This window comes from Sander lucioperca, chromosome 19 (assembly GCF_008315115.2).
Source record: "Sander lucioperca isolate FBNREF2018 chromosome 19, SLUC_FBN_1.2, whole genome shotgun sequence".
Classification (NCBI taxonomy): Eukaryota; Metazoa; Chordata; class Actinopteri; order Perciformes; family Percidae; genus Sander; species Sander lucioperca.
The window spans coordinates 886,932-903,791 of record NC_050191.1 but is presented as its reverse complement, the minus strand read 5'-3'; the positions used below and the strand labels follow the sequence as shown (position 1 = coordinate 903,791).

General features: G+C 40.1%; 1 protein-coding gene across 3 annotated transcripts in view; it reads left to right on the top strand.

Annotated features, from left to right (window-relative positions):
- Positions 1–8,149, top strand: part of mcm9 (minichromosome maintenance 9 homologous recombination repair factor) — a 40,202-nt gene extending 32,053 nt beyond the window's left edge. For 2 of the 3 annotated variants that reach the window (XM_035995230.1, XM_035995228.1), the window contains 3 exons: positions 4,422–4,567; positions 5,219–7,289; positions 7,826–8,149. In XM_035995230.1, coding sequence (XP_035851123.1) covers positions 4,422–4,567; positions 5,219–7,208 — 2,136 coding nt within the window. In that variant the 3' untranslated portion in view covers positions 7,209–7,289; positions 7,826–8,149. The remainder of the gene's footprint in view (positions 1–4,421; positions 4,568–5,218; positions 7,290–7,825) is intronic. The other variant, XM_035995229.1, reaches the window with a different exon arrangement.
- Positions 8,150–16,860: the final 8,711 nt, after the last annotated feature.

The window sequence follows — 16,860 nt, the reverse complement described above, 5'->3', positions numbered from 1 at the left end:
GTCCGGGCACATACACAGGAATAACAGTAATTTGACCGAACTCTCGCGGGAGGTAGAATAGTCTGAAGGATACAGTCAATATCTCATAGTCCGGTGTGCACACCTGCTCCCGAACGCAATACTAGTGATGGCGAACTGAAGCTTTCTGAACCAGTGAAGCTTTCAATCCAATTGTATCGAAAAAAGGTTCAATACTCGAAGCTTCAGAACTCTGAGGACATCTAGTGGTGAAGTTAAGGATAGCATTGTGTCACAAACTGTTTCACAGATATTATCCATGAATGTCTTTGAGTCAAAGATGAATACATTTTGAGTATGAATTCATGGATAAATAATGACATAAATAACTAAGCCTATTTGTGACCTTAAACCATAAATAAAAATGTAATTGCCTTCTCCACAAACAATAAAGTTAGGATTTTGGTTGTGAACTTGTCTTGTGTTTGTAAACAAATACATCAATTTGGGCGGGAAATGAATGAAGAACACATTGCACACACATTTCTGTGATTATATTGAGGACGTAGCCTAGAGCAACATTGTCTCCTCAGCCAAATAGGTGAGATAGGCAGTGCAGAAGGCGTACGCTATATGAGCAATCTAACAGTCTGACATGTAGTCAGCTGCCAGTGTGGTGTTTATCGAAATTGTATGCGTCAATTGATTGGGGCAGTGCTTTGACAGTGGCAAGGACATACTTTGGGACAGTGAAAGTGCTTGTGGACAGGTCAGGGGGATATTATTGTGTTTCTGCTACATCAAATGTCATTTTTATTCAGAAACAGAATTTTCTCCACTGTTCCAGGGCTGAGCCGATTTCTTTTCTTACTGACCACTGACCAGCTTTAGAGAACACCCGCTCACATGGCACAGAGGAGGCAGGTGTATAAAGTATATTACGGGCCAGCACGTACAAATGAGGGTACACATGTTTGTGTTATGCCCAAAACTGGAGGGGGTCTTCTGAACGTGGTACGTTCGGCCCACTGTGGTACCGCTGCACCTCTACGGTGGCATTTGCAGTTGCGCTTTTCACCTTCCTCGTCTCTGAAACATGTTGGTCCAGTAAATCCCATAGGCCACTTCCTGAATAGTGACAAAAAAATGCATTAGGCTACAAAAATACAATATAAACAATTGACAATGACAATATAGACCATAGATTCATACCTGAGGATTCAGCAGGCTGTTGTGTTGCTGGTTCAGGTGGAGTGCTGCTGTCTCTTAAAAGAAATGAACATTCTGCTGTTAGCCTTTTCACAGCATTGTCAGAATTCCCAGGATTGCAAAACCCCATGGTTTTGAATCGTGGATCCAGGAGAGTGGCCAGGGAGTGTTGACTGGCTGTCTCGTAGTGACTCAGTCTCTCTGTCATGAGCCGTGTGAGGTTGTTGCATAGCTGCTTAGCCATCTCATCATTCACCTCCCGCTGTTTGGCACTTATGGCGTGCCTCAGCATTCTCACAAGGGGCACTATTTTCGAACCAGAGACAGTTTTTTTCTGCTGACAGCTCCACTGTTGCTTCCTTTATGGGAGACAATGCTCCAAGGCATTCAGCTATTGTTTGGTATTCTGCTGAGGTCAGAGCCACCAAATCGGTGCACAGTGACACCACTGCAGCACTGACTGGTTCCCTCTGCTCATATAGCCTGGCCATCATGTCATATGTGCTGTTCCAGCGAGTCTCCACTTCCTGCACGAGCTTGTGAGTAGGCGCCCCCATCTGTTGCTGGATGTTGAGGAGCCGCTCTCTGGCAACAGTGCTCGTCCTGAAATATGCCGCTAGCTTCTTTGCCTTGCCCCTTATTTCTTCCAGACCCGGAGTCTGGTCAATGGCTTTCTTGACAACCAGATTTAAAGCATGGGCAATGCAAATGCTGTGTCTGACCTGCAAAATAGTCCCACATGCTATCATGTTTGCCGCATCAGTCACAAGGCATCTCACCTTTCCCTTAATCCCCCATTCCTCCATGATAGAATTCTTTGTAGCAGCTATGTTGGCTGCCGTATGCCTCTCTGGGAACTTCCCCACGGATAACAAAATAGTGGCCAATTTGTCATCACCATCAATAAAATGGCAAGTGATGGCAAGATAAGCATCCATATGGATTGATGTCCACATGTCTGAGGTTAGACTCACGGCTGTAGCCTTCTGCAATTCTTTCTTGGCCTTCAGCTTTTCCTCCATAAACTTAGACTCCACCATGCCTTTCAGAGTTTGTCGTGACGGCAGAATATAGGACGGATCCAAAAGGCTCACAAAAGCTCTGAATCCAATATCATCCACCATTCTGAAGGGTTGTGAGTCTTTTACGACCATGTTGACAAGTGCTTCATCTATCCTGTCCTTTCGATTTCCTACAACACAACAAATGTACATTAATAATTGCATGCATGTAGGCCTACTGAAATGTGAAAAACACAAACGGTTAAGACAGAAGTATATTGAGACACTACTGAGTTCACACTTGAAAAGGAACAAATGAGTCAGAAGAAAAACTCACCCTGACTGCTGGATTCAGCTTTTTCAGAGGCAGTGGCACGATCATGCTTGGCACGGAAGTGCCTCAACATGGATGAGGTGTTGTTATTATAGGCCAGCTTCTGGTCACAAATCAAACACTGGACCTACAAAAAAAAATCACAATAAGTATCCTTATTGCCTATAGTCACAAACAATTTAATTATGAAGATATAACTTAGGTTGTAGCTAATTTAAATGCAGACTTATGCACACCAGCATATCCCATATAAGCAATAAAATAGCATAGGCTATTGCCAACCTTGTTGGGAGAAATCAAATCAAAGTGTTCCCACATCTCTGAACGGCCTCTCTTTGCAACAGGTTCCATGTCTAATCCTCGCTAAACTCTAGCAATAAACTCTACACACGGTAGAAAAACTTACCTCCAATACACTTACCTCAAATAAACTCTACACACAGTAGAAAAACTTACCTCCAATACACTTACCTCAAATAAACTCTACACACGGTAGAAAAACTTACCTCCAATACACTTACCTCAAATAAACTCTACACACGGTAGAAAAACTTACCTCCAATAAACTCTACACTTGCTATAATACTCGCTATAATAATCTCTCTATATTCACTAACTCTGTTGACTCTCCTACTGCAACAACCCACAAATACGCGCCCTGTGTCGCACTATTTTTAAAGCTTTGAATTCAACTTCGAAGCAGTCACGTGGGTGTGTGTGAAACGAAGCTTCGGACGTCACTGGTCACGTGACTATCCCAAAACGAATCAAGCTCCGATACAAAGCTTCATTCCAAATTGGTTCATTTCTTCGATACATGCTTCGAAGCAGGAGGTTCACGGGTAACATCACTACGCAATACTGTGCAGGCCAACGATTGTCAACAAATAAACACAGCCCCCCTCCGATGGATTTACGTGAGCTACGCTTATTTCTGTCAAACGCACAAGGTTGCTCTGTCTGAATTCACAGTCATGTTCTGCTCTTAATGCTCGAGTTTGTTGCTTACCAATCGAACATTGGTCATAGTGATGACAGGCAGTGGGAATCTGCTTGCTTTCTTCCTCCTCTCTGGCCATTTAACAAGCCGTCGGATTTCCACACAGTCGGCAGGAAGAGTTGGTGGGGCTACACCAGTTGGGCGTAGGGAGAGCAGGTGCTCGCGGGTGTAAGTAAGGTAGTCTTGACGGCCTGACAGGCAATTCCCAGTTCCAAACGCTGCATAATTCAATGCATAATCAGCCGAAGTCCGCATATTTATGCGGGGGGCGCATTCTTTCAAATATGCCGCACTTTCGCCGCATAAATTGCCGATTTCCGCGCAAAATATGCGGGGCTTGCATGATTTCATAATCCCCGCATTTTCGTTGCAAAAAAGTCAAATATATCTTCGCAGAAAGTTGAAAAATGTTGCGTTTACTTCACACAAGAGCAGCCATTTTCCCCTGTTGCCATGGGAACGTTATGAAGTGACGTAATTACGCGACGTGAACATCATCGAAAAGCTGCAAACCCCGTGATGAAGCCATGATGAAACCGCAGTTTTTGCAAGTTCCCACAATTTCATTGCATAAAATTGCATAAATATCCCACATATTCTATCAAATTTTTTTAAGAAAACGTGCCGCATAATCAAGGATTTTTGCCCACAAAAATCACAAAAAAACTCCGCATTTTTCTGGAAGGACTGATAAAGTAGTGATCAGGAGGGGGCCTTTGCGTCTCCTTGTTGGAGCAGGGTTGTACTGCGAAATATGATACATCACAGCTAGGTGTGGGAGCAGAAATACTAAATTGATTTATATTTACCTAATTATTGTGATACATTTTGGCATTGACACACTTGTGACGATTAACATTTTTTCATCTTGCTCTTGGCTCATGCCTCTGTTTTCCACCATCCGGTGATCCTCTTTTAGGGCGGTGCTCTGCTCGGAAATGTAAATGCATTACTCACCTCATTCCCTGACGACCCCAGTCAGCAGTATCAAAATCAGTGTCAGATACTGCTGGAAGGACTGAACCTGCCACTGCTTCTACAGAAGGAGATGGACAGACAGGCCAAGTGAGTAACTGTGTTGAGTCTGTTCTAATGCTAATGCTTGGTTACCTCCCACTCAAGTTATTTTTTTTATTAAATCTTATCTTATAAAAAAATGTAATATCTTGTTACGAGAGTAGTGAGCGAGAATGCTACGTGCGTTATATGAGTGACGTCAATGAGTGAGTGGTTGAGTAAGAAAAAACTAGAGCGAGCGTCAGCGTTGTTGGTGAGAGTGACTTAGCGTACGAGTAAAAGCAGTGCGAGAAGGAAGAGAGTTAGCAAAGATGTTCTAAAGTGAGCCTACAGTTAACGACAAGCTTTTCAGGACACAGTGGCTTCATCTGCTCTTTATTCTGCCGGTAAAGTAAAGGGTGTTACCCCCGAAAGCATCGGCCCTGGAGGGAACTTCTCCCCTGTGCTTACCGACTACGGTCTGGGAGCCCGAAACAGGAAAGGCGTAACAATCTTAATACTTGTAGTAATCTGAGGGAACAATTTCTTCATGCAACTGGCAATGGTGCACAGTGTCATTGTCATGTTTAATGTGTTTAAGTAGCTTTTTAATTACCATGGACTTCTCTGACACAGAATTGTTTATAGATCCTAATAGGTTTCCTAACGGCTATAGACATGACGCCAAAGGAGTTAATCAGCATTTTCTTTGTTCACTAGGCTGAAGAGCAACACCTCAGAGGCCTCCCAATTTGACCCACCAGCTGATGATTACCAACATCAACCCAGAGACACAAACGTCATCAACAAAACACACTGCCCTGACATCACCAATAACTGCAAGGGCGATGTCACGGTGGAGAGTGGCTTGGACTGGTTCCTCTCCACTCCATCACTGTTGCCAGATGGTATGACATCATCCATAATTAAATCAGCTCAAGAAAACCTAAATAGAAAACAAAGTTGGTCAGAAATGTCTGCAGTAACTAAACAGCCAAAAACTAAGGACATTCCACGTAACACTGGCTCATCATTAAACCCCGATGTAATTTCAAATCCTATTGAAACAATCACCTCTGCTTCAGAAGAAAAGGGAAAAAGTGAGAAAAATGAAAATGTCAAAGTAAAAAGCTTAAACCAAAAGGAGATAAAGCAATCTAAGAAACCAGAAGATAAAAAACATCCAGATTCAATGGGGTGTGTGATTCAGAAAGTCTCTAAGAATCTGAGAGACAGAAGAAGGGAGCTGGAGCTGCATCAACAGCAGTCTGACAAAGCGGGAGGAGGAGAAGGACATGGAGAGAGGATGGTGTCTGGAGATACAAGTAAAATTGTGACTGATGTTTTGAATACGACTTCAGATTCCCACTCCAGCAGCACACTGTCATCAGCTAAGAACTGCCTCTCAAATAACTTAGTTCAGGATAACCTGCTCTCTGGCCAAGAAAGTAGATTAGAGAAGGAAGACGAGAGGGACCAGGCTAGGACCAAGAACATCAGTACTGTACTGAATGAAAAGATGGCAGCGGAAGCTGAAACAGAAAAACAATTGAATGCAAAGTTATCAGGCTTTAGATTCAAACCAAGGAAGATGAGACCTTCAGTCCTTAACCACAACCTTAATGCAAGCCCAGATGTCAGCACGGAGTTCCAAACTTATTGTAACCCAGGCAGCAGAGATCCTCACACCTACAAAGAAAGCAGAATAAGTAAACAGAAGCCAGATAGTCATGATGACTCAGCTGTCCCACTTACAAACACAGAGAAGAATAAAAGAAAGAAAAGACAGAGCCAGTACCAAAATCTTTTGGAAGGCGGAAAGCAGCTGAGCTGTGTCAGTGAGGTGGGAGAGAGAGGGGCTGAAGCCAGTATTTCTTTTAGATCAAAAGAGCTAGATAAGTATGACTTTTCCTTTGGAAAGGGCAAATTGGCACATGAAAAAACTGTGGGTAGAATAAAGGGGAGTGATGATACAGAAAATATATGTCAAAAACAAGGAACCAGAGTCAACACCTGCAATGAGACTAACGTAGGTACCTTTACTTGCGTCCGACCTTTAAAACCAACCACTTGCGTCAATGATCCAGCACCATCCAAATCAAGCCTCACCAAGTCCACTCTGGCCCCTTCAACCCTGGCTAAACTCTCAAGTTTCTCGTTCAACTGCACAACTGAATTCCTGATCACAGCTCAAACGAAAGTGGAAAAAAATCATACTGCAGTGGGAAAAAGTCCACTTAACAGACATGGTGCTGAATGCTCAAGAGCAAATTCCAAAGACAAGAAAACTCTAAATCCCCCCGAAAACAGTCCCTTATTAAGGAAGATCAACACTGTTATCACTGTGGGCAAAGTAAAGGACATAGTACCTACCCCAGCCACAGAGCTCACACTAGGACAGGAACATGAACAAGGGAAAAAGTTATCAACTGAAACCAAGTGCAAAGCAAAGCAGACAGAGCCTACTCATGCTGCCAACCATGTTAGTGTAAACATGGCGAATGATGGTCCTGTTAACTATGGAACAACTGCCATTCTGAAAAAAAGAAAGTGTTTTGAGCTGGGTCCTCCACTAAGTAGTATTGGTGGTTTCGAAGGTCCCTTCTCAGGACTGTCTCTGCCTGGCTTTGTTGAGCTAGGTAATGATGTTTTCGACACTGACTGGGACAAAGAGGTTTCAAAGAGAGCCAAAATTGGAAGTCAAAGCTGACTTATGTGTGGATTAAAAAAAGAATTTGCCTGATGTATGATTTCTGTAGTCTGAAAATAAACCTGTTGAATCATTCGAGAAGGTTAGGTCTTGATCCTGAAATTGTACTGGAATTTGTTTTGGTTTTTTTTGCTTTTTTTTAAATTAATTAGCAACATGACAAGCAATTTTATGTTTTGGCCAAAAACGTATACATTTTTTGTAATATAGAGAACGTTTCTGGGTCTCTACATTATTAAGTCTATTAACTACAAATTGTTTACATTTTACATTACTGGATTTTGTACGTTGTGCTGTCTAAGAATCAAGGTAGCAGCTCAAGAATTTAACCTTGTTTATTAGTCTAGTAACAAGTAGTGTTCACGACTTGAATTCAGACCACTTTACAATTATTCCAAACAAGTGTTGTTTGCTGCAGATCGCTAATGATATTCATGATGACATATTATGCAATGCATCGGTAAGCAAGGCCAGCATAACCACTTTTGGTTTAACTGAACCTTTTTGGACGCCACCTTTTTACAGTAAACTTAATCAAATTATCGTTTGTTTTTTTTTTAAATAGTTTTCATGCACATAGTTTTGAGCTTTATTTCCGAGGTTTTGAGATTTTTCCTGATATCTTGAACCACTTCAATTTATTACTTACTTACAAACTATAATAAAGGAGTACATCATAATCTGTTTATCTACATTATTTAATGTAAGCATTGACTAGGAAGGGGTCAAAGGTGGTCAACTAGGAGTCAGTGGGTGACCGGAGAAATGTCAAGGAGACCATTCACATCCGTCGCCAGAGAAAGACCATCCAAGATCAAGAATGAATTTCCATGATCAAGGAATCAAAAAATATTTCTTCAAATGTATCTTTAAAATTGTATAAATAATGATGTTCTACTGTTTGTACTGTATAATTGTAAATAAAGGTGTTTTGCTGTACACAAAGGTGCTTCACTGTGACAAATTCCCTTTTTTTCCCTTTAATTGGTATTGGCATATGCTGTTCAGCATGCTTTTAGAAATCAACATTAAAAGGATAGATTGCCTGGACACCTTGTAACAATGCATTATGTAATAAAACGTCAAAATGTAATAAATATATACTTCATGGGTGCCTGGGTAGCTCACCTGGTGGAGCGTGCACCCATATATGGAGGTTTGCTCCTCGAAGAAGTGGCTGCAGGTTTGACTCTGCCGTGCGGCCCTTTGCTGCATGTCATTCCCCCTCTCTCTCCCCTTTCATGTCTTCAACTATCAAACATTTATGTAATAAAAACCCCGAGCGCAATATGTAATAAATTTAGTGACGTGTATTGACCAATGAAAGGTAATACTAAGTTACTGAATAAATAGTACATTTTAAAATAGACACCTTAGTTAACTGTAATTAACAGTTAAGGTATTAAATAATGGTAAATAATGCATCAATTAATACCTTAGTTAACATGAACAAACATGAGCATTGTTAAAAATAGTTTATTAGACACCTTATTTGACTATAATGGTTAAGTAATGCTAATTAATGTACCCTTATTGTAAAGAGTTACCACGATGGGTCTAATTTCACGTCAACTCTTTCCAGATGTTTTAATTCAATGCTCATGTTGGTAAATTTAGACTCAGGTTGTTGTGGTTTTGGACATTTCTGTTGCTGTTTCCTGTTCTGTATATTGATGTTGTGTTACCTTGTGTATTGAGTTAATTTTCCTGTTCTTTGTATTAGGTTCTGTTTCCCTATTTGTATACTTCTGTTTAATGTATGTCCCTATGGATTGTTTCTATACTGTGGGTTTTGTCTCCTTGTCATTGAGTGATTTCCGGTCTTGTTTTGTATTATGTTCTGTTTCCTGTTTTATTGTGAAAGTCTGTTTTCTGTCTTGTCATGTCTAGTTCTGCTTCCTGTGTTTTCCCGCCTGTGTGATTGTCTAATGTGCTCCACCTGTTCCCCAGCCCTGGTGTCACCTGTCCTGTGTTTGCTCGTTACCTAGTTTATTTAGCCCCTGTGTTTCCTTTGTCTCTTGTCAAATTGTTTTGTGTCCGTGTGTGTCCATGTCCTGTCAAGTTTGTGCGTTTTTTGGTGTTTTCCTGGTCAGCTCGTAATCCTGTGAGTTTTTCCTGTGAGTTTTTGTGCATTCTTTTGAACTTTCAGTTTGCCTGCCTTTGGGATCCCATCGTTGGTTTGTTCCCTGCCTTTTGTTAATAAATCCTCAGTTTGAACCTTCTCCTGCCTGCCTGCTCTCTGTGTTTGGGTCCTATTATCCATCTGCCTTCTTACATATATTCTAGTTAAATATTGCAATTACTTTTGAGCATTTTGTAATTTATTTGTGTTTTACAGTATTTGAAGAATATACTTTAGAGAACAGTATTTTTTTTTTTTTTTTTTTATACATCAATGTACTTCCAATATCTTCTACAGGAGTTAATCTGATCTGACGGCATCCAAGGCACAGCATAACTGCTCCCATTAGTAGCCTAGTTATATTTTCTTTTGAGTGAAATTTTTAGTGATAAAATCATCCTAAACTGTAGGTTTTGGTGTCTAGCATAAACATGCATAAATATTGCTCATTTTACAATACAATGAAACAATACAATGTTTTTTATAGTAGAGTGTGTTTAATTACTGTAATGAAAATCTCAAATACAGTTACAGGTTGTTTTTTTTGCAAATGTAAGAAAGCAACATCCTAATAAGGTTGAGTCTTTTCTCAACTGTGCCAACTAAATTTCCGGAAATGGCCAGGCTCAACATGCATATATGGATGAAGTTTTAACATTACAGGAGTTAAATTGACCAGAGTTAGAGTGACCTGAATCAGAGCTTCAATGTGTAGAGATGACCTAAGAATATGGCTATCCTTAGAAATGTTATCCTTTACCTTAGCTATTAGTTTTTCTCAGTCGCTTTGGTACATTTCTCGACTCATTCTTAACATTTGCAAACCAGCAGTGGCAGTTTTTCTAGGAGGCCAAAGGAAGCTTGGGCACCCCATAAAAATATTAAGCATGTTTTAAAATATAAAAACTAAATGTATGATTCCCACGGTTGTGTGTTTTTCAGATTTTGCCATTTCCCTTATCAAAACATTCCAATATCATTTTCTTCTTTAGCTTGTGGAGCGAAACAGGTCCGTGTATCATCCGATCATTTGTTTTTGTTTTCACATATGAAAACGAAAAAACGAAATTATGACTTGATTTTTGGTTTTCCCGTTCTTGCACAGAAATCAGAAAAAACACTTGATATTCCGATGTTCCCCTGTGGGTGGTGCTAATTCTGATTGGCAGGATATGCATTCATTGTTTTTCAAATTAAGAGTTTACCCACACTGTATTTGTTACCCTGTAAAATTAATAGTCTATATGTAAAATTAATAGTCTATATGCATGCTTTTTGTCACCCAATTATTTGGCTTAACTCACTGAAAAAAATCTATTGAAATAGCCTAAATGTAAACATGTTCACGCATTGACAGACAGCACGATCTGTTTTTGTAGGAGAGGGGAAGACCCATCTCATCGTTTAATCCTGTTGTGTTCAAAGTCATGTTAAACCATTTTTTGTTCCCAGTCAAAAATAGATAGTACTTTAGTCCTGCTATATACATACATATATAGCTATATATACTCCACTATGTCGCTTTAGCATACAGCTACATAATAATTATAATAAGAGTATGCTAACGTTAGATTGTAGTGGAACGAAGCAGCACTTTCTAAGGTCAAAAATCGCAGATAAAGGCTTCTGAACCAAACACTACACAATCGGACATGTTTCAGCAGGAATGTGACCCGGAATTGGGGAGAATTTAACAACAGTGGCAGCTAAGATGACATGTTTACTGCCGTTAGCATGTAGCTACTATAGTGGTATACAGCAGTGGTGGCTGGAAGAGCTCATCCCGTCTTCGAAAGGACACTTATGTACGTTTACACTTCATCGCATTAATAATATACAGTCTGGTTATTAGTCTTGATTGTTTGTATGACTATTGTATAATAAAGATTTAATACAAAAAAAAAAAGTTGTGATGTTTGGTCGCTGTTGGCAAGCCCCCAGGAAGAGCGCCGAGTCTAAAAGCCACCATGGGCTTAGCGGATAACGGTGGTACTGCACCCCATGGCCCAGAAAGACTTTTCACATAGACTTTGCATGGCGAAAGAAACGTCTATATTTCAGCGGATAATTTGTTTCTGGGTATATCAACTTACCAGCCCCAACACTGAAAGGGTCCTTGTTTAAAACGTCACGTTTTTAACATTTTTAACATTCACTAGAAGCAAATCCAGAATTATTAAATTTGTCATGATGAACGTGCATAGTGGACGCAAGCAGAGCCGCGGGACTGCGCCCGCCCGCTCACATGACTGTTCTCCTGAGCTCATGTAGCTAGCTGTAACAATGGATATAGCTAATGGTTGTAATTCACAATGTGTTCTATTAATACATCCATGGTATTATCTTATGAAGTTATGATACATCTGAGGGATGTATGTAGCTATGCTGTAAAGCCTGTTAGCTACGTGGATGTAACGTCATTAGCGTTTCCCAAACTGGCGGGCTATCGGCTAGCTAGCTAGTTGCTAACATTAGGAGTAGCTAGCATGTCTGTATTAAGCTCTATACATAGCTAGTTATATGCCTACATAACGTTACTATAGACATAGTGATTACATCGCCTTGGTTCTCTCTTATAATACATCCGAGGGCTGTATGCTGTAAAGCTTGTAACGTGGATGAGAGCTGAAGCCATGAATGAGCTCTGGCTAACTGCTAGCGCTAGTTATTAGCTAGCTAGTAGCACAACATAATTATTAAATCTCCTTGGTTGTCTAGCTAAATACATCTATCGTTTATTTAGCTAAGCATGTAAACGATCGGGAACAACGAAAACACGATGTTTAACGTTAGTGAATATTTTAGACAATGAAAACGGCGAGTTCATGAGTTCGCCACTATGTACGAGAGAGGAGCTCATGAACGCGCATGTTGCTACCGGTTGCTACGACAACACAAACAAATTGTTGCTAGTGCGCATGCCAATTGTGAGCCAACCAGCGTTATGGGCCAACAATGCGGAAGAGCCGAGCTCCATGTTTGCTTTATGCGCTTTTGAGCACTCTCATTGGAATGTATGGGGCTCCCCGCCGAACACTGTATCCAGTTCTCTTAATACATCCATGGCTGTTGGTCGTCAAGTGTTTCAACGCATGCGTGGTACAAATCGCACAGGGACTGAGCCCTGTTCCACGCGAGCCCAACACAGTCCAACTTTTTCCTGAATGCAGATACTTTATCATGTACCAAAAAGACATGGCACTCCTTTCCATAGATCATTTTATTATTTTTAATATTTTTTAAATATTTCCCTGCTTTTTTCACGCCTACTACTCTAACCTTTTCTCAGAGTCTCTCTCTTTTTCCAAAGTGACAGATAAAATCTCTTACTTTTGTTACTTTATGTGAATGTATACATTTTTAAATGGTTTCTTAAAAATGTCCTTGGTAACTTTGGCCCAAAGTAATCTGTGATAAACAGTATACTATGTTTCATCTGATTATTTATTATCGTCAAAATAATCCAGCATTTATGTTTTTTAGTACTCGATCGAATTCAAGATGTATAAGCTCAGATCAATGAGGCATACAGGCCATAAATAACAAATAGACAAAAAAAAATTTAAGTTAATAAAAATAATTAATGTATTATTTAAATTTGTATGATGAGTATTATGGAACGGTCATTTTGTCAGTCATGACAGACTGAGAAAGTAATTTATCCCCAGGGCCATACAACTCCACAATGCTTCACTAAAGAGAAGAGGAGAGAGAGACTTCTTTGCATAGTCTGTCTGCCTCTCCTCCCTCTCCACCACTTCCACTACCTCCTATAATAACAGTTATGTACTGACTGTCCACTGTATACTGTTTACACTGTTAACTGGCTATATTAGCCCATATATGCACAATCCCTCCCTCCCTCCACCCGCCAGCCTGGACTGAGGTCTAACATAACTTAATACTTGAACAATGGCTGTAACCAAAGAATTTCTAATAAGGGAAGAAGTTCCACTCTCTCGTTACTTCCGGCTTCTGAACTGGTTGCAGTTCCACCAGAGTTCCATATAGGGGGCGCTCACAGGCCAGTGCAGAATGAATGGGACTCTATGGAGCTATACCCCTCAAAATCCACTTTTCTCAGGATATCATTTTTTGTCTAGTAATTTGAATGTTGCATTTGAAAGGGGAGGCTAAGAAAATACACACTGCTGGGTGTTAGATTTTTTTAAAGTGGCTTTTTTGTTCTAAAAAGCCTTTTAAAATGTCAATGACGTCATACACATATACGGCCAGAGATTCTGCTTTACGGCAAGCTCTGAGTCGCTTCCTTTTTTCTCTCGAGGCATCGACAACACAGCTGACATGTTAGGCTCTCCCTGTCATTACACGTGCTAAAAAGAGGTTTGCTAATGTTTTAAAGACCACGCCGAAATATTCACTCTGACATTCTGGTTCTGCATCGGATGCCGTCAAGCGGGATCTCCGATCGTAATCTGTCCTTCACTGACCAATCAGCATTCATTAGCAGAATGCTAGCGTGTTATGGGCAACAACGACTCAACCTGTAACAAATCGAAAGGGCATAAGTACTCGTTCATTCAACTTTCGACCTATAATCCATGTTGAACTTGCAAAAACTACAATCAAATCTGAGATTTCTCATCGACAATCAGGCGAAAGAGACAAATTTAGCCGTCTAGCTCCATAGGGTCCCATTCATTTTGCACTGGACCGTGATCACCCCCAGTGGAACTCTGGTGGAACTGCAACCAAAGTAGGTACAATGGGGCTTAATAGGGAGTGGAACGGCTTTCCGTTGACGGGCTTTGGCTGTAACACTATTACTTCAAACCAAGGGCGAGGCTAGCCCCTTTTTAGGGGTGCTTCAGCACCCCTAAAAAGAAGCTCAGCACCCCTAAAACTTGGAGTAAGAAATGTTGTTATTCTAACATTTTTGTTCGTCTTTGACAAGGTTAAATAATGTCCAAAACATACTCCGTAGTTTGTGGTTTAAAATGTATGTGTTAAGGATGAAAATGAAAACATCCCCGCTTAGCAAATGGTATCATCCTCTTCTCTTCTTCTACTTCTCCTCTGTACCTGCACCGCTCAGCACGACCGTCATCCAGCGCGAAACACACGCAGAGTGAGAACCCGTTATGTAGTGTTGTGAATCAATTAAGTTGCTCCAAAGCTGTGTCTCACAAACCATATCGGTGAGTACCTGAATCACGTGTACACCTATAATAACGCCGCCTTCACACTGGCAGTTGAAATCAGCTCCGTAATACGCAATACGCCCCCAGCGGACGTCGTACTACACCGTTGAAAAGCTTCGGAAGCGACTCACAAAAATGGCAGAGAGACTAGAACGAGTGATAAGTGTCTGAATGTACGGTTCTCTATGACCGCTCTTATACAGATATAAACAGAAAGGCTGCTGCATGGAGAAAAGTTGCCCAGGACGTTGACATGTCACGTCGGTTAAATGTGATATAGCGGTATAATGTCAATAGTTCGGTGTCTGTTGCTAGCTAACCAATTAGCATTAGCAGGTTTGTTTATCAGTACCATAGCAACGCACATCACGTGCGTCTTTTCTGGTCAGTCGTCATGGAAACATCTCTATCACTCTGGCCCTGGCGTTTGGACCAGAGTGAAAAAACAAACATATCACTGTATACTACCAGTAGGCCTATGTGTGAAAACACTCACTGTGGCTTTTTAAATGAATTGTTGTTCATTCCTAGATTTATATCTGTTATTGTTCAGTTGTGGCTGACTATCAAACTAGACAATAAAAGAAAGTTTAATGTTTTTCTTTTGCTGTATTTATTCATTCCTCACACACAGAGGATTTAACCTGAACCAGGCTTAACTCCTGAACTCATAGCATCTCTCGCTCTCTCTCTCTCTCTCTCTCTCTCTCTCTCTCTCTCTCTCTCTTTCTCTTTCTGTCTGTGTCTCTCTCTTTCTCTTTCTCTTTCTGTCTATCTCTCTCTCTCTCTCTCTCTCTCAGCACATGGAGTTAACGGTCAGGAAAACCAGCTGAGTGAAGAAGGTTTTGTGTTTGTTACAGGGGGCTGTCTGTGTGAACTCTCACAATTAAGCTGGTGCTCTGAAAAGGTCTCAAAAAAAAGAAAAACAATCTGGATGTTGGAGTTAGTTGAACCAATGTTAAAATGATAGTTATTTTTCAATAGACATATTTTTGTTTTTTGTGTGAAAAAAGGGTGGGTGGTGGCAGTGGGGCTCATTGGGTGCTCAGCACCCCTAAAGCTCTGACCCTAGAATCGCCCCTGCTTCAAACCTCTAATATTGACTTTTGATCTCTTATATTGTCCATATTTAATGCTGGTCTCTAGACTTTATCCTTGCACTATTGGACCTATTTGCACTACCACCATGACGCACAATCTCATACTGAATCACAGGGTCAGTCCCTGCCCTCTCACTGCAAGCGTCTCATACTTATACATCCCTTAGTACATTCATGTGGATTTTTTATTGGATTTTTTAAATTTTTTTATTTATTTAGTATTATTATTTATTTATTTATTTAGTATTTAGTATTTTTTTCTTTTATTGTCCATGCTATTCATGTGAATTTGCTTTTTTTTATGATCCTGTTTATGATGTATGTGTATGTTGTGTGTGATGTCTTAAGCTTTTGGGACCTTGAATTTCCCCTTGGGGATCAATAACGTATCTATCTATCTATCTATCTATCTATCTATCTATCTATCTATCTATCTATCTTTCTATCTATCTATCTATCTATCTATTTTTGACTGGGAACAAAAAATGGTTTAACATGACTTTGAACACAACAGGATTAAACGATGAGATGGGTCTTCCCCTCTCCTACAAAAACAGATCGTGCCTTTTGTCTGTCAATGCGTGAACATGTTTATATTTAGGCTATTTCAATAGATTTTTTCAGTGAGTTAAGCCAAATAATTGGGTGACAAAAAGCATGCATATAGACTATTAATTTTACATATAGACTATTAATTTTACAGGCTAACAAATACAGTGTGGGTAAACTCTTAATTTGAAAAACAATGAATGCATATCCTGCCAATCAGATTTAGCACCACCCACAGGGGAACATTGGAATATCAAGTGTTTTTTTCTGATTTCCGTGCAAGAACGGGAAAACCAAAAATCAAGTCATAATTTCGTTTTTTTGTTTTTCTAAAAAAAACGGAAAAACGGAAAAAGGAGTTTTTCATATGTGAAAACAAAAACAAATGATCGGATGAAACATGGACCGAAACAGGTCCGTGCACGTTTTGATAGTTTGTTTTTTCGTTTGAACCACAAAACAAAATAAGGAGAAACCACCTGTTTTTCGTTTATCGTTTCAAACCAAAAACAAAGAAACGGTAAAAAAGAGCCGTTCTCCCGTTTTTGGTTTCTGAATCCAAAAACGAAAAACGACTAAACCAAATTCAAATAACGGTCCGATTTTGGTTTTTTTAATTCCTTTTTTCATTTCTCCGTTTGAATATCTACATTAAAGGAAAGACAGGTTGGCCAAGTGACCCGGAAGTAATAGTAAATATGGCCTATAAAAATAAAAGC